This window comes from Lathyrus oleraceus, chromosome 6 (assembly GCF_024323335.1).
Source record: "Lathyrus oleraceus cultivar Zhongwan6 chromosome 6, CAAS_Psat_ZW6_1.0, whole genome shotgun sequence".
In the NCBI taxonomy this organism is placed as follows: domain Eukaryota; kingdom Viridiplantae; phylum Streptophyta; class Magnoliopsida; order Fabales; family Fabaceae; genus Lathyrus; species Lathyrus oleraceus.
In genome coordinates, this window is record NC_066584.1 from 23,841,898 (window position 1) to 23,867,768 (window position 25,871).

At 33.2% G+C, this 25,871-nt stretch overlaps 1 protein-coding gene across 1 annotated transcript; it reads right to left on the reverse strand.

Moving 5' to 3' along the window:
* Positions 1 to 16,064: 16,064 nt before the first annotated feature.
* LOC127094014 (uncharacterized) lies at positions 16,065 to 19,455 on the reverse strand. The gene is made up of 9 exons (XM_051032893.1): positions 19,033 to 19,455; positions 18,700 to 18,903; positions 17,942 to 17,999; positions 17,678 to 17,740; positions 17,485 to 17,560; positions 17,127 to 17,242; positions 16,702 to 16,791; positions 16,474 to 16,605; positions 16,065 to 16,366 (listed from the first exon to the last, which is right to left on the reverse strand). The coding sequence occupies exons 1-9, from the start codon at positions 19,374 to 19,376 to the stop codon at positions 16,232 to 16,234; spliced, it is 1,218 nt and encodes a 405-aa protein (XP_050888850.1). The 5' UTR covers positions 19,377 to 19,455; the 3' UTR covers positions 16,065 to 16,231.
* Positions 19,456 to 25,871: the final 6,416 nt, after the last annotated feature.

The following is a 25,871-nucleotide window of genomic DNA, read 5'->3' on the forward strand; positions in this document are numbered from 1 at the left end:
GATAGCTTGCTTTATCACTTGAAGCCAAGTGTTGCTAAGAGGATGAAGACCATAAAGGGTAGGCCTGTGGATGAGATGATGACAGCCAAAACTGCTAAGAAGGCTACTGATGTAGGCCCCTCAAAGTCTTGGAGTAAAGTAAGAGAAAGTTCTGACTCAGATGAAGATGTTGAAGAAGATGTCCCTGACATCTCTCCTGTCAAAAGGTCAACTGTTGGAAAATCCCCTGCTAAAGTTGTTGCTGTACACTTGGATAATATTTCCTTCCATCTTGAAGATGAAGCAGCAAAATGGAAGTTTGTAATCCAAAGGAGAGTGGCTGTGGAAAGAGAAATGGGCAAGGATGTTGTGGAGGTTAAAGAGGTCATGGACTTGATTAAATCTGCTGGATTAATGAAAATTGTTACTGGGCTATCTCAATGTTTTGAAGGTCTGGTTAGAGAATTTATGGTGAACATCCCTGAGGACATTGCTGATAAAAACAGCAAAGAGTTTTGTAAGGTGTTTGTTAGAGGGAAGTGTATCAAGTTTCCTCCAACTGTGATTAATAAGTTCCTAGGAAGAGGAACAGAAGGTGCTTGTGAACTAGAGGCCACAGACAATGAGGTATGTAGGGAAATAACTGCTAGACAGGTCAAGGAGTGGCCTAGCAAGAAGCATCTCCCTGCTGGAAAGCTAACTGTGAAATATGCTATCTTGCACAAGATAGGGTCAGGAAACTAGGTACCAACCAATCACATCTCTACAATCTCAAATGCTCTTTGAAGGTTCATATTTGCTGTTGGAACCAAACTTAATTTTAATTATGGTAGATTCATATTTGAACAAATAGTCAAACATGCTTCTATAAATGCAGTGAAGCTGCCCATAGCTTTTCCCTCAATGATTTGTGGGATAATCTTGAGCCAGCAACCTAGAATTCTGAGCACAAGTGATATTCCTAGTAGAAGAAAGCCTCCCATGTCAGTTCATTACAAATTATTTGAAGGCAGTCATGTCAATGAGATTATCATAACATCTGTTGTGAAGAAGTCAGCCTCTCAAGGTGGTCTGATTGCTGAACTAAAAGAGACTTGTAAGGAGTTGGAGACTGGGATAAGGGTGGCTAAAGCCAGGAAAGAAGCTTTGGAGGCTCTGATAGAAAGCTTAGAGCAAGGTGATAGAGATAATGTCGGACAAGCCAAGGAAACAGAAGCTCAAACCTCTAGTGAGAGGTCTGAATCTCAAGATAAATCAAGTGGCAGTTCTGGTTCTGAAGCTGATGAAGATGCTAGCTCCTCTGATTGAGTTTTGTTGAAGATTGCTCCCCACTTTTATGATGATGTGTTGTTCTGGATGGTCTAGTGATGTTTTTTTTGGCAGTCATGTTTTGATGCCTTGATGTATTTCTTGGGCTCTTTGTGATTTCTCTGGATTCTTTTTATCTCAGCTTGTTAAGTTGTGTAAATTTGTGGTTCTGTAACACCTGACAATATGTTTTAATATTCTATGTGACATTTTGTTTGACTAATAGACATTTATTTTGTCTCATTGCTCTCTTTGGTCTCTTTTGGCTAAAAAAGGGGAGAAGTAGCTAAAGGAGTTGTATAGCTAAAGTAGCTATGATATAAACAGATGGCAGATGATGTTTGTGTTGGAGATAATTTGTGTAGTACAGGTGATGTTGAAGGTGATGTCAGATGGGGTGATGTATGTTACAGGTGTTGTTGAAGGAGATGTCTGTGTTGAACAGACTGAGGGGGAGAAGAAGCACATATGTGTTTAATATGTGCTTACTAGTTGCTATTATAGCTAGTAAATATGTGTTTTATTACATCTGCTGCTAAACTGCTGATGTGTTTTTTAATCTTGTGAACAAATGGTCTGATGTATGTTTTAGCCAAAATTTGCCAAAGGGGGAGTTTGTTGGTTCTATGTGTTGGCAGCAATTTTGGTAAAACCTAGAGTGTTCACAAGTTGTCACAAGTGTTGTCTTGACATAAGATAACATGTACCTGCAGGGTGTTTAAAATGAGAATGTGCAGGATTTTACTGAGATGTCAGACCCGATGTCATGACATCTGTATACATAACATTCAGTCTGAATGTTATGTATTGTGTGATTGCGTTTTTTATGCTAATCTATGTATGATTGATGTAATGATTGAACGCGCCCTCAATCAGTAATTAAAACTAGATTGACTTATTTTCAAATAAGATATAATCAGCTGTCATGAGAAGATATGAATGGAAAATAGTTTTAGGGTTTTGTGATGTCCAAGCCCAGCCAAACGATTCTATAAATAGGGCATGGAAAACCTGGTTTTATACACAAGAAAATAACAAACGAAATGATTGAGAGAGAATAAGGGTTTTAGTCTTGTGCGGTCATGTATATTGTGAGCCATTCATTCATCCATAGATGATTGAATTGGTCTGACTTTTGAGGTGTAATTTGTTCACTCTAAGCTTTGAAGCATGAGTGTGTGTTTACTTGATTGAAACTTTTAAGCAAGATCAAGTATGTGTTTTTGAAGAGTGTCTTCTTTTCATTAATTATTATTTTATATCACTGCTGTGATTGAGGGGGAGTGAGTAGGTTCTCATATCTAAGAGTTCTTAGGTAGAAGTCACATGGGTAGAGATTAGGTGAGAAGATTGTAACTTGAAGTTGTTTACTGAGAGTCTTTGAAGTAATTCTGCTTAGTGGATTTCCTTCCTGGCTTGGTAGCCCCCAGACGTAGGTGAGTTTGCACCGAACTGGGTTAACAGTTGCCTGTGTCTCTTGCATTACTGTTCTTTATATTTTATCTTGTTTATATTGTTCAGATATTAGTGTCGTGACATTACCTTCGACATCTCATATCTGATACCAGAATTTCACTTGAGAACATAGTCTCAACGGTTTCATCATCTTCCATTCTAAATGCCTCATACTTCTGGATTAAGTCCAAGGCCTTTGTCTCCTTTACTTGAGCATTCCCCTCATGATTCATCCTCAGAGAGTCGAATATGGATTTGGCAAAATCTCTATTTGTTATCTTCTCATACTCAGTATAATGATAACATTTAACAATATAGTTCTGGACTTATGATGATTTTTGAAATCCTTCTTTTGTTGATATGTCATAGCACTTGTTGCTATATAATTTCCTTCAATGTTAACTGGGTGAACATAGTGATCGACTATAAGATCCCAGAGATCAACATTGTAACCAAGAAAGAAACTTTTGATTCTATCTTTCCAATAATCAAATTTCTCACCATCAAAGATTGGTGGTTTAACACTGTAGTGATCTCTCTCATTATTATTAACAATGTTAGCAGCGACCATTGTTTCTCATACAAACTAGATCGCTAATGAACACGGTGAAGTGTTGATAATACTTTTATCACAATTAGAACCAGATCTCTGATGCCAATCGAAGGTGTGAAAAACACAAGAAACGGGGGGGTTTGAATTGGGTTTTAAAATCAAAAGCTTTTACTCAACTCATGAACACCATTCAAATGTTAATAACAAAGAGATAAAAACACAAGTATTTTTATCCTGGTTAGCTTGAAACTCAAAGCTACTCCACCCGCCAAGGTGATTTTTTCTTATACACAAGGACTTAATCCACTATAATCAACCGATTACAATAATCACAAAGAATACCCTTTTGTGTCTTCTCAAGGATTTGACTATACCCTAGTCTCCTTAAGGAAAATCAAACAAACAGTTTGAATAAAGTTTTGTATGTTTACAAGATGCTTCTACACAAGCAGACTTTACACAAATAAATAACAAACACTTAAAGAAAAACTGTGTACAAAATTGATAGTTTTTCACAAAGAAATATACTTGTTAAATGTTGTAGCGCTTCAACAATTCTTCAAGTCTCCAAGTCCCACTTATATAGCATAAGAAAAGAGACCGTTGGAGGGGAAAATGGGGATACCAAATAGAGCGGTTGTCCACTGTTGGATAGGTGAAAGGAGTGATATTATGTACTGTCCTTCGCCCACAAATTCAGTGACAAGTGTGATGAATAGTATTGTCCTTGCCCATGATATCAAGTAGTGGAAAGAATATTTGATTTGTAATATGTACTATTTAATCTCTTCCCCATTTGATCTTATCTTCAAGTTCATTGGCTTATGATGAAAGTTGATGAAGCATGAAATGAAGAAACATGTAGATGGATTCAGAAACTTCAGAATCTTTGTTCAGAACCTTGACAATGCCAGCAGTCTGGCTTGAGATCTTCAGTATCTTCAGAATCTTTAGAGTCTTCAAAATCTACAGTCAGAACCTTGATAACCTCAACGTCTGGCTTGAGATCTTCAAAATCTTCAGCTTAGTAATAAAACTTCATAAGCTTACCATTATTCAGAAGCTTAACAATCAGAGTCACGTCCAGAAGCAGAAGTGGAGAGAATGTTGCAGCAACAACCTAGCATCTGTTCAGAACCTTCTTAGGAGTGAATCAACACAAAAGAAGAAAGAAAATTGCAGTAGAAACTTGATATCTTTCAGAACTTTTCATGATTAGTGTAGAAGCGTACTTTGGAACACAATATCGAGGGAGTACTCTCTGACAGACTCTAGACACTTATAACATAGAGGAAACCAAAGATGAAGGGATTTATGAACTCAGTGAATTTCTTCGACAAGCAAGCAGTTACTAGCCTCTAAGTAGTTAGAGAATGTGGGATAATGGTTTCAAAAGTTTCAAAGTCGTGAGAGTGTGGCAAGACGTGAAGACATAAGTTGCATGCATTTGAATGACGTGTCGGTTTCTATAGAGTTAAATGGCCGAAGGAAGTTATTCCTAGTTAGTGTTTATAGCAGACACGTGTATTGTAATAATGGTTCACAAAACTTTACATACATTCTCTTTAGAACTGGAGTACCCAAGCCAAAGAGTGAAATTGTTTGTCAATAACTATGTGAGTCTGAATCCCATTTATATTATGTACTTTTATGTTTCTTTAGTTGAAACACCTTTATTTTCTTGTCACTTACTACATTTCATTTAATGTTGTTTATTGCAAGTTATTTTTACTTTAATCTATGTTTTGTTGTCTTTAAAATTTATTTTCACTTTGTCTGCAATCAGACATATTTAGTTACGTCTTACACTTACGTCATAGTAACATTTTTCACATAAAACCGATCTCGTGATTATTTTGAGTTAATCTCAAAGACTTTGAAAATCGTGATTGTTCGCTAAACACACCTACAAACACCTCATCAACACCATACTACTCCACCTTTTTCCCATAATTTGGCAAAGAGTTAGTACAACAAATAACACCTAGATGCCATACATGCATAGGTTAGTATGTTAGCATATACACAACTAAGACATGAATAAAAGAACCAAAACAATGTCTAGAGATGCACAAGCATTAGATATATTTTATTGTACATAGTCTAAAGAGGCTATAGACCTTTTACAGATCCAAAACAAAATATGTCCAAATTCAAGGGCTAGAAACATTTGAAATCAACATCCTTCAGAATGATTCATCTATCCATCCTCTGCGGTTCAAGTAAGAAATCCAGCCTCTGAGTCAGATTCATGAGCTTGAGTCAGCTTCTTCTACAAGGATTTCATCTTGGTCACATATGTTTTCCCAGTCACTGACACCACACTTGATGATCCACAAAAGTGATAACATTAATTACATAAGAGGTAGACCCAACTCCCTTGTTCTTACTGTCTCCAGCCTTCATGATTAAGACTCATTTGTTAGAGGATTTTTGCTTTGAATTTTCACAATTTTGACTCATATTGAAAGAGATAACCAAATGATGGAGTGGAGAGAAGGCAGCAATGTAACTGAAGAATATGATTCTTGCTTATAACGAATGTCCATTTAAAAGGAGGTTTTGAAACAAGAGAATTTTGTATTGTTTCATGTGCAACACAAACCGAGAGAGAGAGAGAGAGAGAGAGAGAGAGAGAAAGAGAGAAACTCCCATGCACACCTCCATAACATTGACTGTTATCGATTCTCACAAATGCATACCCCTTTTTCAAATTGGATTGCATCTAATGCCTTGGTGAAAAAGTTAGAGACAAATGTCATAACATTTTGTCCCACATTACACTCCTTCAACATTTTATTTACCCAGAGCAATTGCTTATCACTGCTCCCTACAGTAGTGTATTCAGCTCCATCAAAAGACAATGTTATATTGATTTTCTCCTTGCTTACCCAAGATACTATGTTATTAACGAGAGGGAAGCATCCATCACTACCATCATCAGTAATGTAACTTATCATGAGGTTCTTCTTATCTATCACACAGACTTCCTTCAATAGTTGCACACTTCTTGAAATGTCAAAACCTTTATTGACAATTTCCTTTTAAGTCTTATCCTTATGTGATACAACCATATCCCCTTCAACATTCTTTCATCTTTTTTTAGAATCTCTTTGCCATTCAGCCTCTTCTGAATGATGAACGTAATACCAAGGAATTTGCTTCAGCAATTTTAGAATTCTAATTTCTTCACAAATATCAAGAACAGTAGCTTGCTCACCCTTCCTTAGGGTTGTAAATTTAGTTACCATAACGCCACTCAAGATGTCTGGAACATCCTATAAGACATTTTCCTTATCAATATTGATGACATCTTTATGCACTTGGTTACTCCATAGAAGTTAAGAGCAACTTCTTTCAGCACGTAAACCTTGGGAATCGCATGTCTAGTCCTTCATTTGCTTTACTTGAAAATCAGAAAGGCGACTAACATCTTCTACCATGCTCATTTCTAATTCAGACAAGATTTATTGAACATAATGCTCAAATATACCATGCAACATGGTGTTTATCAACAGATCCTTATTGTTTCTCATATTGGCACCCTCCAAATTGTTGATATCATTAGTAGAATTCTAATAGATATTGAGGAAGATGCTTTTCATATCTATTTGACCATGTTTGAGCTTCAGAATACATGAAGGTCTTAGAATCAAACTGATGGCTTCAAGATGATCAAAGGTTTCAGCATCACAAAGAATTCCATCTTCTTCGGCAGATATCATGGAAACAACTTACTCCTCGTCAAAACCACTAATATCTTCATCATTATATGAACTCATATCATCTATAGATTATGACATCACTCAATAGTATTTGTTATTAGAAGCACAAACCCGAACAATACTTTCATTCTTACTCATCACACCTTCCCATAGTGTCTTCACATTATCCAATGTATTATCATGGTTATCAATACCACCACTATTAGCTACAATTTTAACAACTTCAACATGTTCGTGGATAGGATCATCACTTTCCTTATGCACTTGAGACTTTGTCAATATGTTGGACAGGATGTTTGACACATCTTTATCACCATTTAGAGTGCTCAAATTTATTTCTTGGGAATATTTACCATAAGACATTAGAATGTCATGATGATTTCTCATATGCCCTGACTTGAGTGGAACATTTATATTTCCACCAGCAGCTAGATCAGACTTAACAACAAGAGAATATTATGAAGAGAAGTAGTAGTTATAGCTTTACCTACCACCCTATCATGAGTTTCACCAATCATATGTGTCATACCCTAAAATTTTCCCTACTTTTTTTATTCATTTCGCCTTGCTTATGGTTTTGTTCATTTGCATACTTTGTTTCTATTTGATCATGCACTCATCGACATTTGCATATGGTAACAAATTTATGCCAAAGGTTCGGTGATAATGGATTTAATCAGTTTAAGTGGATTTTCAAGGTGGATATTATTTGGTAATTATTCGGGTTTATTTCCCGTATTACTTGTGGCGAGGATCATCTCTTTATTTGAGATTTCGGGTTATCGAGAGAGATTGAAATGATCATCAATTAATTCAAAGGTTTGCATGGATTCAAAGGAAAGGGAAATTTTGGAATAAAAAGAAGATTTCATTCATTTATTGGAAAATATCACTTCTCAAAATTACTAAAAGTCATGGCAAGGCATTAAAATTCAAGTTAATCACTAGTGACTCTTTGCCTTACATCCTGACTTGATACTTTTGCTGAACTCCAACACCATTGGTCTTTAACTACCTATTTCTCCACAAGCCATCAATTTATCTAATTATCCTTAACTACCATAACTTCCAAACTAACACAAAACTTCCAAACAAACACAAATCTCAACTTCCATTTTTTTCACTCAATCCTAGCCACTCTTAACATATAATCCTATGGTCGAAATTGGTGATCCGCAACTAAGGATTAAATTAACTTCTAACCATTGGTAAACCAATTACTTGGATCATAATCCAAGGGTAATCATTAATCTATCAATTCTATATAAACATGTTATTTTTCATATTTTGGGGCTTAACTAACCTAACTTGGAAAATTCAAAATTAATCATTATTTTTCTACCACTTCTTCTTCTCAATTTCTCTCTCAACATTTATCTTCTCCCTCACCCTCACTAAAGTTCATCTTTATCACCCTCGTGCCTACGTATTCTCATCGTGCAGTGAGAAAATCAGAGGAATCGTAGTTCATCCTACTACGGCTGAAACAAAAGGGAACGAGATTTGATTTGCCAGGGTTCAATACCCTTCAAGGCTGAAAAAGGAGTGCCAAGGTTCATGACCTTCAAGGGGAGGTATCACTACCAGAGTTTATTACTGATGATGTCAAGGAATCGAATTGCCAAGGTTTAACACCTACAGAGTGAATAGAATCAAGTTCCAGAGTCCATGACCCTCAGGGTTGAGAATTGAATTGAATAACCAAGGTTTAACACCTCACAAGGTAAAGAGAACATATGCCAGAGTCCAAGACTCTCAAGGCGAAAACCAAATCGAATAGCCGAGGTTTAACACCTTACAGGGTAAAGAGAGACTTATGCCAGAGTCCACGACTCTCAGGGAAAAGTTCTGAATTACCAAGGTTGAACACCTCACAAGGTAAAGAGAACATATATGCCAGAGTCCATGACTCTCAGTGCAAGGAACTAGATTGGAAAGCCAAGGTCTAATACCTTCTAGGAAAAGAATGTGCAAAGGTTTAACACCTTACAAGACAAAGAATATGGCAAGGTTTAACACCTTACAAGGAAAAGAATGTGCCAAGGTTTAACACCTTACAAGCCGAAGAAAGTTAGATGCCAGAGTCTAAGACTCTCAAGGCGAAGATCAAAATCGAAGAGCCAAGGTTTAACACCTTACAAGGTAAAGAATGTGTCAAGGTTTAACACCTTACAAGGAAAAGAATTGATTGGAAGAGGGTGTACAACCATAAATTGCCAATACCAAAAGATGTTTCACTATTGGGGTGTTGAACGATTGATGCTTGCTTGAAGAAGACTTGTTAATTGCATGATTCAAATTGCACTAGAGTTTAGGAACAAGGGCGGGTGCCTTGAATAGCTATGGCTTACGCCCCATACGCAAATAGGAGAAACTCCGTCTCATCATTCCTTATTACTTAAGGCCCGTAGCTTGCAACTTGAATCAAAATTAACAAGTTGCTGATAGGAGATTCTGCGTTGATCATATTGATGTTGTGTCATTTGTTGTAAAATAAGACTTGAAAATCATGTAATCCAAATTATGCTAAAGTCTAGGAATAGAGGTGAATACGATGAGCCAAGGGCCAAACGTCCTGCACCCAAAGATATCCAAAATGAGTGTAGGAAAGCTCCAGCATCATCCCTTCTCTATTGCTTAAGGCTCGTGCCACACACTTTGGATTATGATCGACAATTGCTTATTATTCATCTTGGTGATGCCATGTTGTCTGTTGCATTGAGAAGGTTTGATAGTTGTTTGATGCGAATTATGCTAAAGCCTATGAATGAGGGTGAATGCTTTGCATAGTTGGGGCCGAGGTCCCGTATGCAAAGTCATTATAGACAAGGATAGGAGAAACCTCGTCTCATCATTCCTCACTGCTTAAGGCTTATAGCTTACAATCTAAATCTCACTTGTCAAGTGTTGACACCTTTGCTGTGCTTGAGAATGTAGTTCACTCTGCTAGCCATGCTTGATTGATGTTGACTTGAAGTCTTGATCTTGCATTTGAACCTTGAGGTCTTGAGCTCCTGAGATTCAGTATATCCATAATAGATTGAGTGTAATAAACTTGCCATATCAAGTGATCAAGGTTCTTTTGATCACTTGAAATAGGCTTGGGGCTTACAACACGATTACAAAGGATTTGGTTGACCAAAGCGACCTTTGGTCAACGCTAATAAGTGGGATTGAAATGGTAGTTGAAACTAGGTATAATAATAATCTATTAAATTAATCAACTAAATAAAATCATACAAAACTGGTTAAAGCCCTAAGTTAAAGGCTCACTCATTAAAATCAAGATTTTTCTACCTAGGGGAAAAATTGTCATATCCTAAAAATTGAATTAGTTTCTAACAAACAAGATTCAATTAGAATTAATTAACCCATTAATCATAACTAACATCTAATTAACCTATTTAGCATTCTAATTCTAAATTTAAAATCAAAATATTTCTAAAATCAATATTTAATTAAAACTATATTAGGCCTAATTACCTAATTAGTCTAATTACTCTAGTTATCATAATCTAATTAAAATTAACTAAATTCTAAAAAACTTAATTAGTATTTATTCTACAAAGATAATATTAGTTAAATTAATACTAATTAATATGATTAACCGTAATTAATCCTAAAATATAATTGACCTGAACTATTTCCTAATTAAATTAACTAAATTAATTAAGTGCTTAAAGTGGTACAGAACCTGAAATGGTGTTGTGTTTGCCAGCAAACGGATTTGGGCCTGGGAACCTAAGCCCAAACTCTGAAATAGAATGTGCAGTGGTCTGTGAGGGGAGTGTAATGGTGAAATCGATTTGTTTAGGCCTTAGGCCTAAATCAAATTCCAAATGCAACAATCCAATTTCAACGCCCATATCCACACGTTCTGAGACCTAAAACTCCCTCCAACTGAAAATTTTACTTCGTACCCCTACGTTTAGCCTCATACCCCTACAACTTTTTAAAAATATCAATTTTATCCTTAACTGATTTTAACCAATTTACCATTTCATTTTTACCATTCAGTTGAAACTTTCAAAAATTACACATTCCACTCTCGCACCGAACTCCTGGAAAAAGACTTCTGGTATGTATTTTTTCCAAACTGGAAGACTTCACAAAAGACATCCAGAACACACCAAGTAGTGAACCGGAAGACTTCAAGAAAGAGTTCCGGTTCTTTAATAAAAAAGACACGTTCCTGAACACTTATTGAAAGAGTTCCGGTAAACAAAGTGACACATACCGGAACTCTTTGAAGAAGTCTTCCAATTTGTGTTTTATGTATTCCGGAACTCTTTTTTGAAGACTTCCGGTTTGGATTTTTTTTTTGTTTTTTTAAAAAAAAAAATATTTTAAATTTTTTTTATTGTGCAGGAATGGAAAATCTTCCCCAAATATGTGTAGATACTTCTGATGCATTTATAACGACTGAAAAATTTGGTACACGAGAGGAGGTGATCAAATGGATTAAAGAGGTTGAAATCGATAATAAAGTAACTATCATTATCAGTCGTTCAGATACTGAAACAGGAAAGAGAGGGAAAAGTAACAAATTAATATTTGGTTGTGATAAAGGTGGGAAACACAAGAGTACTGATAGTGGAACCCAAAGTGCGTCCAAGAAATGTGGATGCCCATTTAAAATCAGGTCGACTCCGGCGAAAGATGGATCTGGTTGGAAGATTGATGTAAAATGTGGGTTACATAATCATGGTTTAGTTCAAAAGGAAGCAACATGGTATGTTGATTTCTTAAAGTTGAAAAGTCGTTGACAGTGGTGCACAGCAGCGATGAAACTACGGTTGGAAAAACTGCGATGAAATTGCGGTTGGAAAAACTTCTAAATAGCATGGGTTTGTGTGATTCCTATATAGAGAATATGAGAGATAGAGAAACGAAACACTTAGGACCTGTTTGATTTAGTTTTCAAAAACTGTTTTTTAATTTTAAAAAATAAAAAAATAAAAACCTGTTTGAAAAACTTCTTTTTAAAAACAGTTTTATAAAATTATTTTCAATTTTTCAATTTTTAAAACTTAAAAACCAAAACAAGATAAAGATGTTTTATTTTTTAATTTTAAGTTTTAATTCTTAGGAGAAATAAAAGAAACACGGAGAAAGTGTCACTTTTTAATAATGACACAATTGTAAATATAAGAATTTGGTTATCTATTTTTACATTAGACTTGGGCATTGCACATTACTTTAAAAATTTTGCTTCCTGTTCTCATTTTATGCTATCCTCCATTTTATTTTGTTAATCAATATACATATATAATAATATAATATATAATAATATAATATGATATATGATATATGATTTGAATATAAATAATATATATTATACATTAACTTGAATAGTAATTTATGCACGTGACATATATTTTTATATTTATTATTAGGTGACATATATTTTTATATTTATTATTTTCTTATAATACAAAGCATATTAAGTTATTAAATTAAATTAAGTATTAAATCAATTGAATATATAATATATTTAATTTACATTCAACATAAATATTTTTTTATGATGGTAATCAATCAAAACCATTAAATTATTAACGATTTTTCAATATATAAAAACACTTTTAGTTTGACATAAATTTTTATTTTATTGTACTTTGCAAATAATTTTTTTTATTAATTTGTAACAATATTGTATATCAAATTATAAGGATTTGAAAATTCTATTATTAATTATAACAAAAGTGTATTATTTTTAATTGTTTAAAATGATAAATAAAAAATTTGACTGTAAAAAAGATTGTTTGATAATCAATTTGGTTTTATGCTTGAAAAGTCAATCATGAAAATGATTTATCTACTACGGCGTGTGATGGAGCAATATTGGATGGACCAACAAGACTTGCACTTAATTTTTATTGATCGGAAAAGGCGTGTGATATAGTGCCTAGAGAGATTTTGTGAAAAATCCTAAAGAAAAAAGGGGCTAAGATTGCATATATTTCATTTGTTTATCTCTAAAATAGTTTTTTTAATAAAAAATAAAACTATCAACAAGGCAAAGTCAAAGGGCACATCAGCCACGTACTACATCCATTACATCACCTCAAGGGTATCAACCTTTAATTCCACATTTTAATGTTATGAATCCTAACCTATGTGCCTGTTTTACACAGAGTTGGAACATTAATGATGCATGCCATAAAGCCATGATTTCACTACATGACTCTTTAAACATATTACAAATGTAGGTACAAGATTCAATCTCCCCATATCATAGAGTGCCTACTTCGGAAGAGTATTCATTGTCCTAACGACAAACCTTTTTATACAAAGGGAACATGTCCTAGTGGGAGTGCACCAAGTGTGGTGGTTAGTGTTTGCCCGCGGCGGCGAGAACTGTGTACGGTGATGCCTTGTGATGGTTTAAAGGACCTAATCACGTGAGATGATAGACAATTAATGCTTTAAAGGACCTACTCACGTGAGGTGATAACCTGAGACGATACATGATCGTCGCCCCCTCTTGAGACGTCCTATAATCATCGCCTTAGTCAGGTCATTCACAAATATACCACTATAATATATATATATATATATATATATATATATATATATATATATATATATATATATATATATATATATATATATATATATATATATATATATATATATATATATATATATATATATATATATATATATATATTGAGTGTGATATTGCACATAACTCTTACGAATTTGCATGAATATTACTATTACTTGATATATATAATGTCATGGATATGATCAAGACATTCTTTCTATATTTAGTGAAAATCATTTGGTCAAATAAAATCTACCTAGTGAGGAAATTATCCTTTGATGAACCCCTTTGAGCCAAAAATGTAAAAAAATCTTATTTAAAAAAAAAATTATAACCCTTATCCCTCGAGAAGAAAAAAATGTTCATATTTTGGTGAGAAAGAATTTGTTAAAGAAAAAAGTCAAGTATATTAAAAATTGATGATTAAAAGAAAAGAAAAAGAAAAAGAATGATACTTTAAAAATAAAAACAAAAGAAAATGAAAACAAAGAAATAAAATGTTAATTATTCATCTTAATCATAGCGTTATATATGTTTTATTTATTCATTAATATTGATGATTATATTTGTTTTTGACATAAATTTTAGATTTAACATTCACATATACTGTCGAAACCTAATATTATTGTATTGGTTAACCGATTAAGAAATAGTATATTAAGTAATATGATTAAGTTCACGTTAAACAACAGACACATTGTGATAAGTTATAACTAAATGAGGACTACAAATATATATAATTTATAACTGGGATACATGAGGATATGATAATGAAATCTATCTCCAATAATCTCAATTTCAACTGTTAAACTCTATTTTTATTCACTATCACTTTAACTTAGTTATCAAACAAACAAATTTTTTCAAGTATTTTGGTTAAAATTATAGAAGTTATTGAACGACTTTTAAATACCGTATCAGCCCATGAATATAGAAACAAATATTTATTTTTGTTACTACTTAACAATTGTATATTTAATTACAAGAAGCTTCTATCTCAATTTTATTTAATATTAAAATTATGCATTTGTATATTTAAATATAAGCCATTAAAACTTTAATTATTAATTATAATAAAAATCTTTTCCATTTTATATTATTTAATAAATAATTTTTAAAAATCTAATTATCAAATAGATTTTTCATTTTCCCATCTATAAAACTATTTTGAAAATTAATTTACCAAATGAATATTTTTATTTTCTCATTTCTAAAACAGTTTTAAAAATTATGTTACCAAACAAATTTTTTAATTATTCTCTTTTTAAAAACACTTTTCTAAAACAATTATATAAAATATATTTTAAAAAGTAAAAAACAAAACTGATTCAAATGGGCCCTTAATAAAATATAGGGTTTGTTTTTAGGAACTTGTGAGATGATTTTTTTTTAACTCTTTTAATCCCTTGTACCAATTCTTGGAAGTAACTCTCCTCGGAGAAGATTTAATTTTATCATATTGACATAACTCATCTCTACAAAATATTCTTATAAGATGAGAGTGTTACTCTATATAAATTCTTTTTCAAACTCTATATTTAACAATGTGGGATTTTGGATTTTCCCAATATACCATTTCACGTCCGACACTATTAAATTTGGTGTGTTTATATAAATGGTCGGTGGTATGTGGCCCAATCGACAGGTTATATCATCTTAGAATTGAGGTTGAATTTAACTCAACTTTACAACACAGCCCAATAGTGTTGGACGTAAGTGGATGTATTTAAAAAATCTCAAATACCATGTTGATTATAAATAGAGTCCGAAAAGAGTTTATATATAGTTTCATCTCTCAATTTACAAGTCAATTTTATAGAAATGAGTTAGGTCAAACTCTAATTTTAATATGGTACGAGAGTCTATCGATTCAGAACACTCGCGATTTATATCCACGTGTCAATCTCATTAATGTTGAACATAGGATATATTGGAAAAAGTAAGTCTCTTGTATCAATAATTCAAGTCACCTACCGTTTATATTCATTCATCAAATCCAATTATATATGGCATGAGGGAGTGTATTAGGAAAGAATCAAGTCCAACATTGATTAAAGATAAAGTCTAGAAAGAATTTATATAGATTGATATTTCACACTTTAAAAACCAATTTTATAGGGATGAGTTTGGTCAACTCTATTCTAATATAAATAATTATGTATTCTCATCTTTTATCTTCCCCTTCCTTATTATAATTTGCTTACATTTATCATAAGATTTAGACTATTTATTTTACTTGTCAATTTTTTTTGTCTCATATATTTTTATTATCAATGAAATTAATAATTTCAACCTATAGTTTGTTGTGATTGCACCTTTCAATTCTTGTATCAACTTTACAAGAAGTACACATTCTTTAACTATAACTAAGTCTAATTAAAGGCTAAGTCTAATTAAAGGCTAGTAAGTAAATCTAGTGAATGTATAAAAAACAAATAAAATAAGTAATGACTATGAATAAATGCAATAAAGGAAGAAAGTAAATGGCAAATAATAAAGCAAGATAAATGAATTTATATTTGTATTGGATTATTGTGTGTCATTCGCTCTCAAAAACCAACCAAATAAGTACTTTTAAGTCTTAATAATGGTTGTTATCTTACACTAAGATTGTCTTCTACATTCTTGAATCATTAATGCAAATCTTCCTTAACTAGCACTTCAATCCTCAAAACGTTTGAACCAATCACTAATGGTTTTAGCAAGGATTCTAGTATCATTCATAGAAAGAGATTTAAGCCTTTGTGCAACAGCATCTGCTGGAGTATACAATTTACCTACTTGCCATCTTGGTTCCTGATCTCATTGTGTAACCACCAAGCAATGAAAAAGAAGCAAGACAGGAATTTAAATTAAATGAAATATAAGGCTTTTATATGAAGGATTTTGCAGAATTTTTTTACCTGGATGCATGGTGTGATGTGGTTACCACTCAATTCTACTTTTTCTACCGTACCGCCGAAAGAATCGACACGAGGGGTGAGTGTTTCTTCAAGAATATTTGTCTCGTCAATTGTGTCGGAATTGAATTTCACCTAGAGAGACAAAAACAAAGACATCATCAAACACAGCTTACCAATGCTGTCCATCTATCGAAATGATACTTTTGAGATATAGGGCATCAGACAAACCAATAATGTGTGTTTGACATTGTATGAAGTTTTAAAGCAATCACGATTTTCTGATGGCGTCGGCTTGAACTCTGAGACTCCTTGTGTAACCTGACAGAAATATATACACACATAAATAAGAAATTATATACTTATATATATAATATAACCAACCATTAACTTGTAAAAAGAGTGTGTTTTAAGCAACATCATGAAATTTGCCTTGCAAGACATGGATATTCAACCATGCTCGGGTCAGGCTTCAGATTGAAGGTGAGTCGGTGTCTGACACCGACGATATGTAACACTCAATCACTTCTATTTTATCAAATTATTACTTGTGTCTACGTGTCAGTGTCGTGTTCATGTCAATGTCGGTATACTACTAGTTACTTATTGAAATAAATAGCATCGTATAATCTCCAAAATCAACCGTTAACATATACCTCATTAAATACTAAAGGCAGCTGATCAACAAATTTAGTTAAAGAATTAAGAACTTCCTGCTCGCTTTCTTGCAGAACTGACCCGACAGTATCCAGCATCATCTTCCATGCATCTCCTACACATGTTGGAGACGACATGCATAATCATTATACAAACATAGATACATAAACCCTTATAGTTAATCGAACTTTAGAGGAGCCTGATCCAAAGTTAATATGTTTCGTATTCTAACAATTTTAGCAATGACGACAAAAATGCTTCCTTTTGGAAAACATTGATAGTTGGACGAGTGAGATAGTTTACAAAGCCAAAGCCAAAGTGCGCAGAATTTCAAAAGGACGCATACTAAGGAGATACCTTGTGCATTTCTTGCTAATGACAGAATAGGATTTGCTTCCACAACCGGCATCATCTGGCTGACTGCAGGACCCAACTGCAGGACATCAATGCAAAGTTTTAGATACCAATAGACACGAACAACTTACACTAATAAAGACTCTTAGTAAAATTACAGTAGTAGCAATACAGCAAGTATGAAAGTTGTTAATACCTGCTCAAAGTAAGGAACCGCCTCTGTCGCTGGTCTGTTGTTGTAAGCGATTACAGCATTTGCCTTTCATAAGAGATACATATCTTTTCATCACATTCCTTGAATTGATATTAACTATAAGTTTTATTAAAGAAAACAAAATATGCTTACGATAATCAAATTAGTTTAATACTCTTCAGTGTTAATTTGAAATACAAAAAACCGTAAGTGCATAGATAAATACCGTCTTGTGTTGTATTCTAGCATAAGGAAAAATAACCAAACCTTGGGTAGTTTCTCAGAAAATAAGCTTCCTGTGAGTACTTGAAGAAGTGCACCATTGCTACAAATTGAAAACAAAAAACAATAAAATTGGTAAAGCCCTGACACAGACACAGACATCAAACACTACAATGACAGTGTAGCGCTATATCTATAACGACACAAGTCGGCTCAAATTCAACTCCCTAAGCGCCTGGTGGTTACTCCAAAAGGGACCGGCGAGCTCGGATCCACCTCAAGTGTGGTCAGAAGAGCTCGCCACTAGGATTGAATGAGCGATCTCCCTTAACTATTTGACCAGCTCAGCATTAATTGGCTGGGCAACCTCTTCTGACAGTTTCGCCGACTCAACATTGAGTCAGATAAGGATTTACATAGTTTAAACATCTAGACACGACAACCAATGTCGTTGATAGCCCATTGATCTCATTCAGAGTAGGGGACAGGGCCGTTAATGACCATAATCACACAATCTGCGCAGGCATGTATATATCTACACACATAAAGATAAAACTCTAGATGACATTCACAAATCATCGATAACTGGGACTTTGCTGATTCCACACTCAGTAAAGCTACAATTAATGTACATTTCAAAGTACATACACTAACATTTCGACCATTAATAATTTGAAAAAATGAAATAACTGAATGTAACCACATGTTTGATGTCCGTGTCAGATACCGAACAAATCTACAACCCAAAAGTGTCGATGACTCGATACTACATACTAAACAAAAAAATCCACTTAAGGACATACCTATGGCCAACAGAGAAAAGAGGAAGGTCTCCAAGCTGAGCAGGTGACAAACTGAATTGAGGCAACCCAAATGTGAGAATTGTGCTCAAACAAGTATGAAATCTCTCATATACTTGTTTAGCAGCTTGAGAATGATCAAATGTCACATTGTAAGGTACCACAACAACCAGAAACCCTTCCTTAGCCAATAACTCAATCAAATAGCTGCAATTTGCACACACACAAAAAAATATATATCATATAATAAAAAACTTCAAAATTATACAACCACAATGAAAAAGAATCAAACTTTACATTGAAAAAGCAAAAGGGTATGAAAGAAAAGAAGAATACCCATAAGTAAGTTGAGGAATAGCTCCAATGAAAGCACCACCAATGAATTTGATTATAGCCCTAGGTTTGGTTGAAGTGGGTGGTGGAATCACAAGACAAGAGTCTATGTTGGTGTAAATCTTGCTATTGATTCTGCTTGTGTTTCTTCCAACATACATATCAGAAGCTATGTTGGTAGAAGCTGACACCATCCTAGAAGACATAGATTGAGGTTGAAACTGGAAACATTTGTTGAATAAACAACCATTTAGGTTTTGGTTTCTTAATCCATGAAACACAGACAGGTACCTAGTATTCTTCGAAGAAAATGTGTAGTTGAAATTTGAGAAAGTTGCCATTTCCATTGTGAAATGAAATCAACCAAGAACACTTTTGGGTTATGTAACTTTAAAGTGTTGTGGAAAATAAAGTTATAAACTTATTATTATTATTATTATTATTATTATTATTATTGGTCTATATGTGTTGAAGGTTAGGCCACGATTTTGGGTCTTCTCCATGTTGTTTGAAATTCTGTGTGTCACAATAAAAAATCCCATTTTATTGTATGGGTTATGCTAATATAAATACGTTTTTTTACTAGGCATTATTTTTCACTTTATATTTTTATTATAAAATCATATATATTTTTTTTAAATTACCATATTCTCCCAAATTATATTATTCAAAAGTATACATAAAGCACAAATATATATAACAAAATGAGCTTCATATGAAAGCTTACATATCAATGTTGCATGAATTGCAAAAACATCAGGTTTTTGTTATATTTCTCATGCACTAATTACTCCCTGCTTGGTTCTATTGTTTATATCTTTAGAATATGATTTTATTTCATGATTGAAAATTTAACATCTCAGATTTTTGGCTCATTTGATGTCAATCTTTTGAAATATTATAACCCTACACATTGATTTAGGGGTAGCAAACGGGCATGTCCGTTATGTTTAGGTTCGTCCCACAAAAGTCAGCAAAGAAACAAAACGGACGGCATAATTGAAGATGCGGGTCTAAGACCTTGACCCGCTCCTACGAAAAAATAAGGGTGGACAGACATGCAGGCTTTGCATCTTTAAAGACTAAAAATCGCAAAAATTCTTGTAAATGTCTGTGTCCGTAAAAAAACAGGGCGGGGACATATCTAAGTGTGTAGGCCTGAAACTTTGCCCCGTCCTGAAAAAAGTGTGGCAAAAACGGGCTGGGCCCGTTTTGCCATCCCTATATTGATCCATTGGCTCTTTGTCAGGTTTCTCTTATGGTCGAGATTGGGATGCTTATATCACAATACAGGCAATTCCTGTATCTTTGCAATATGGTTCTAAGCTCATTCCAGTCGGTCGCCGTAAATGTTCCTATCATTTTGATTCATCATATAATTGTCTGATATATCTTCTATATGATACATTTATGACACATTTTAACATATGATTATGATTTCGGTTGCCTTGTTATGAATATGTATAGTACTCAACGAATGCGGAGTAAAGAACCTATAAAAATTGGTTTTAACTCTACTCTTGAATCTGTTATAGGTGGAAGAAGAGAGGCTTATGCGCAAGCTTTATGAAGTTATGTCCATCCATGGTATCACTAAACAGGTTAAGCTTAATCTACTCTATTTTGGATTCTCAGTTGCCAACCTATGTATGTGATATTCCTGACATTTGTCCAAAAGTTTTGTGCAGATTGAAGACAACTCCAACGTTTCCCATGATAGTGCTGGAGCTGAACAGTTCAATAATAATGTTAATACAAATCTGGTTTGACACAGATCACCTACAGGTTACAGCAGTATATAAAAGAAAAAAGATCAAGATGGGTTAGTTTTTTCATTGATTTGGTTTATTAGCAAAGTGTGTCATATGCTTTGTAGTTAATGCTGTCATAGTTAATACAATCATATACTAGGAACTAGAAAAGAAATACCGGTGAAAGTTTCTCAAGAATTCAGGTTCAATGTCTGATATTAGTAATATATTTAATCTCAAAAGAAATAGGAATAATTCTTTTACAAAATATATTTCTAGTGTCATGATGTAGTTGGATGTGGTTTTCTGGAAAATTAATTGTATGATTTATCTGATGTTCAAATTTTAGTAATATATTATGTTTTTTTTTAATCAGTTTGTTTATTTCTTTAATTAAAATTTGCAAGATTTAAAATTTAAAATTTAGTCCAAAATTAAATTTTGACTTGAGCATCTAATTTTGAGGGATAATGTTAAACTTTAAATTTCCATCAAACTTTAAAAAATTGTTCGGGAAAGACTAAATAAAAAAAATTGAATGGAAAAATAAAAGTAAAAGGTAGAGTAAGATTAAAAGTAAAAGTAAGATTGAATGTAAAACAATTTGAGGGATATTCGCATAGAAGATTATATTTCACATAGGTGTGTTCGATTTAGGCAAAATAGTGGGTCTCGTAGAAGTTAATTGTACTCGACAAAATCGAATGTAACATGTAGTTGTTAAATTGTGTAAGCATGCATTCGATTCGACTGAGTCGAATGCTACAGTTTGTAAGATTGTGTTTTTGTTGCCTATATATGCAGATGACGATGTAAGTAGTTTAACATAGAAATTTTCCTTGAATAAAGTTCTCTCTTCACATATAGTTTCTCTCTTTCTCTTCTCTTCTCTTCTCTCTCTTATTCATTCATCTTGAAAATCCTAATTGTTCCAACTAATTGGTATCAACGAAACCGGTTGCGATTTATAGAGAATCTGTAATGGCAAACGGTAACACAACATCAACACAATTTATAGCGAACCTACCAATTTTTAAAGGTAAGAGCTATGAGAGGTGGGTTGCGCAGATGAATGTAATCTTCAGATTTTTAGATATGGCTGGAATCGTATTTAAACAGCTTATTGACCATTAGAATTCAAATACCTTTAAGCAAGTATCTGAAACATAAAAAAAACATAGTTTCTGAAGTTGATGGCTGCAACTACGTAGTAGGCAGTATTAGTATTGCTGAAATTGCCCGAAGGATGGTAAATTTATTTATATTTTACTTAAATTTTTATTTAAAATTTAGATTAAAACTAATTATTTTTTACTTATGTTTTCAATTAATTAGCGTGATGAGTTGGGTAGAGATTCGCTTAATGAGATTCATCTAGAGACTCATATCAAGAAAAATAGAGAATTTGTCAACGAACGCTCAAAAAACACTCAAATAAGTTTTTCTTATATTTAGTCATTATATTTATGTATGTTTAAATTACGATAACATCTAATTTATTTATTTTTATAGGAGGAGTATGATAAACAACTCGCCGTTACTATATCTGAGTATCATGAGTTATCTCCACCGCCACTGGGATATCCTACTAATCCTTGTATGATTTTTCGGGTTTGGTATGGTGTTGCTCACGGGAAGAGAAAAAATGGGAGAGTGTATGGGGCTGGAGGGTATGCCAAAACAATCAAGCAACGTGATAGGAGTCTCAGAATGAGACTTGTTGATGGAAAAGGAACATCACATTCATCTATATTAACAATTAATATGGTAGAAACTGTGAGAAACTTGGCGCACATCGAGGCATCACGTGAAACAACAATAAGAAATGCAGAAATTGAAGAAATGGGGAAAAGACAAGCAGAGATGGAAGAAGAATTAGGGAGAAAAACAACAGAGTATGAGGAAGCAATGAGGATTGCAAATGAGGGTGCACAAAGATTTGAACAATTTATAGCTTTGCATATGAATCAAGGTTTTGGAGGATGAGGAAGAAGTTGATTAAATTTGTCGAAATATGAAACTTTTAATATGTATTTTTAAATTTTATTTTTATTTCATCTTTGTCATGAATTATTTTTAATTTGGTGGATATGAATATAATTTATTTTTATTTCACTTTTAATGATAAATTATTTTATTTATTAATTTTATTTTACATAATTTAAAAATATCACAAAATTTAAAAATACATATTTATTTATTATAATTGTATTATTATAATTATAATAATATAATTATAATATTTTTTGATATAATATATAAACATTAATTATGAGTTAATCTCCTCACAAATTCCAAAATAAATATGTATTTTCTAGGGATTTTACTCCTCCCAAATGTCTAACATACTAAACTAGGGACTTTACCCCTCACAAAATACAAAATACATATGCATTAGCTAGGGGATTATCCCCTAGCAAAATACCTGACACGTCTCTGTTACTAGTCTGTTCATATGCCTGTAGTGTAGTAGACTGAATTTTATAAATTAAAATTGATTAAATAAATAAAATTTTGATACCTAATGCAAGTTGTTTAGAATTGTAGCATCGAAGATAAAATTAAATGAGTTGCTTTTAAAATGAAATGGTGGAGTGAAATCCCCAAAATATTCAAAACATAAGTTGCATCATCTAATAAATGCACATTAACTACAACATTATTGAATCGAGGATAAAAGTTACTATATAGTATCATGACCTAATTTGCACGTGTATATAAAAAGATTTTGTTAAACGAATAAACTAATCATTCTTTGCACCAGATTTATCATGGTATCATATCATTTGCTTGAAGGCTTTCAATTCAACCATTTCATTCGCTACTATCAAATGAAAACGACCTACATATAATTATCTTTGTCAAACTGAATAAAGATGATTATCCATTATGGAAGTCACTAGTTCTTTCATCGTTTTGAGCTTGCAAATTTGATATATACATACTAATAACAAAAGACTATCCTTAGAAGATTGTCACCACAAATGACATAACTAAGAAAGTAAATCTTAACTTTGAATAGACTATCCTTAGAAGATTGTCACCACAAATGACATAATTAAGAAAGTAAGTCTTAACTTTGAATAGTTGATTGCTTGTGGCAAAGATCTCCTAGAGTGGCTAAGGAATTAAATGGCCATTGACATTGTAACATATTGTTGCAATGTGAAACAATTAGAAAAATTCGAGATGAAGCTCAAAGTCTAACAAGTGCACATAGAAAATCAAGAACAATATATCTCAAATCAATATTTGATAATACTTTTAAATAAGAGACGAAAATGAACAAGTATCTCATCAAAATGAAGAACCTTGTTAATAAATTAAAATTGACATGATCACCAATCTCTAATTCAGTCTCGATGATCCAAACATTGAATAGTTTGATTGTTAAATATAATCCAATGGTGGTAAATCTATATAATCAAATCAACCTTAGTTGGGTTCATCTACAAACTCAACTATTTGCATTTAAAAGCAAAATATAACAATTGACAATTTCAATAATCTCTTGATGAACACATCTACAAACTTTGCAAGCAAAGCTGATTTAGAGTCAACAAACCTAGAACATGAGACAACTAGAGAGGCTTTAGCTTTAGTGGAGATAAAGGAAGAGGTATTTAACAAAAATGACCACACTACAATGCAATGATTTTATTGCTATGATAAGTCATACACATGCTCAAAACATTATGGTAAGAATAACAAGCAGAAAATCATAGTGATTGCATAGTTTGACCCTACCATAAATAAGATATGAATGATACTTTGTTAGTGGATCTAGCAATCATGTAACTCATCAAAATGAACTTACCAAAATTCAGGCCAACCGTTTGAACTATGGTATCCCGCAACCCGTAAAAAACTTACAAAAATAATAACTTTTTTAAAAAACATACCTAATAAATATTAGTTGAACGTATAAACTTGTCACTTTACAATGGATCAATTTCATAAACTAACTCCTTTTTGTATTGAACATTTCTTAAGGTACCCTTAAGACATTTTAGCCACCACCACGCAAAATTATTTAAATGCCTTTAGTTTTTGGAGATATATCTTCGGACACACCAAATTCTGAATGAACGTTGTAATATTTCAAAGATGCGTCTCCGTAACAATTTAAAACATTCAATACATCACACTCATAAGCCATTTACATTTGAATTGTACCAGAGATGCATCTCCCTGAATATTTCAGAGATACATCTTCGATACGTCTCAAAACATGTATTTCACGTTATATGTTGTTTATCTATGTTCTGATTAAGATTTAAAATATACCATACAATCGGGAAAAAAAATAGACGTACATAATTCCAGATGGACCAAAAATGCCATATAAAAATAAAATACCAATAAATGTCGAAAATATCGTATAATCAAGTTCAATACAGTAGTAAGACCATCAAAATAAAATACAGATCATTATACTAATATTAGATAATAAGAGACTGTTATGTGTGTTTGGCAATCTCTCCTCTACCTCCTTTGCCTCCTTTGTCAGCTCTGCCTCCTCGTCCATCAATCTCACACGTCCCCTAGCGTTGTCTTCGGTACATCAATGCCTCTCGTGCCTCCATCATGATGGCATCTAGGATCTGCCTCACATCAGACTCATCAAGAAAGAACCTTTATCAATGTTTGCCTGTGCAATCTCCCTTATGCAACGACATCTAGGCAAGACATCCTCAACACGATCTAGTTGTACCTGCTCCTCCTCTAGTATCTCCTGATGAAATGGTCTCGGCGGGTCTCCTAAAACAACCTGCACCATGTACAAATGTGACACTCTGAAGAGCCATCTGATGCACCTTTCGACGTAGCTCTAGTCGCTCTCAGCTATGGTAGCACATGCCTCCTCCGGTACCATATGACTCTCATAATCATTAAATATGTCATCTATCTATATACGTGTTAAGACAGGAGGAGCGAGACAACATGGTATTTGGGAATGATCTGAGTGTACCCGAACTGTCGCATGACGTGTTCAGGCAGATGAGGAGCAATAAGATGCGATCTGCATGCCAACCATCCAAAGTATAGAACTATCTCTTCAAATGGTTGCGTCTCGCGGTGATCAACATA

Bases quoted from the DNA above. Each gene is read 5' to 3' on its own strand.
- LOC127094014 (XM_051032893.1), bottom strand. From the start codon at position 19,376: ATGGAAATGGCAACTTTCTCAAATTTCAACTACACATTTTCTTCGAAG. The intron at 17,741-17,941 runs GTTTGGTTATTT...CTCTTATGAAAG, and splicing joins TTTCTGAGAAACTACCCAAG to GCAAATGCTGTAATCGCTTA. The intron at 16,792-17,126 runs GTATATGTTAAC...TATTTCTGTCAG, and splicing joins TGCCTTTAGTATTTAATGAG to GTTACACAAGGAGTCTCAGA.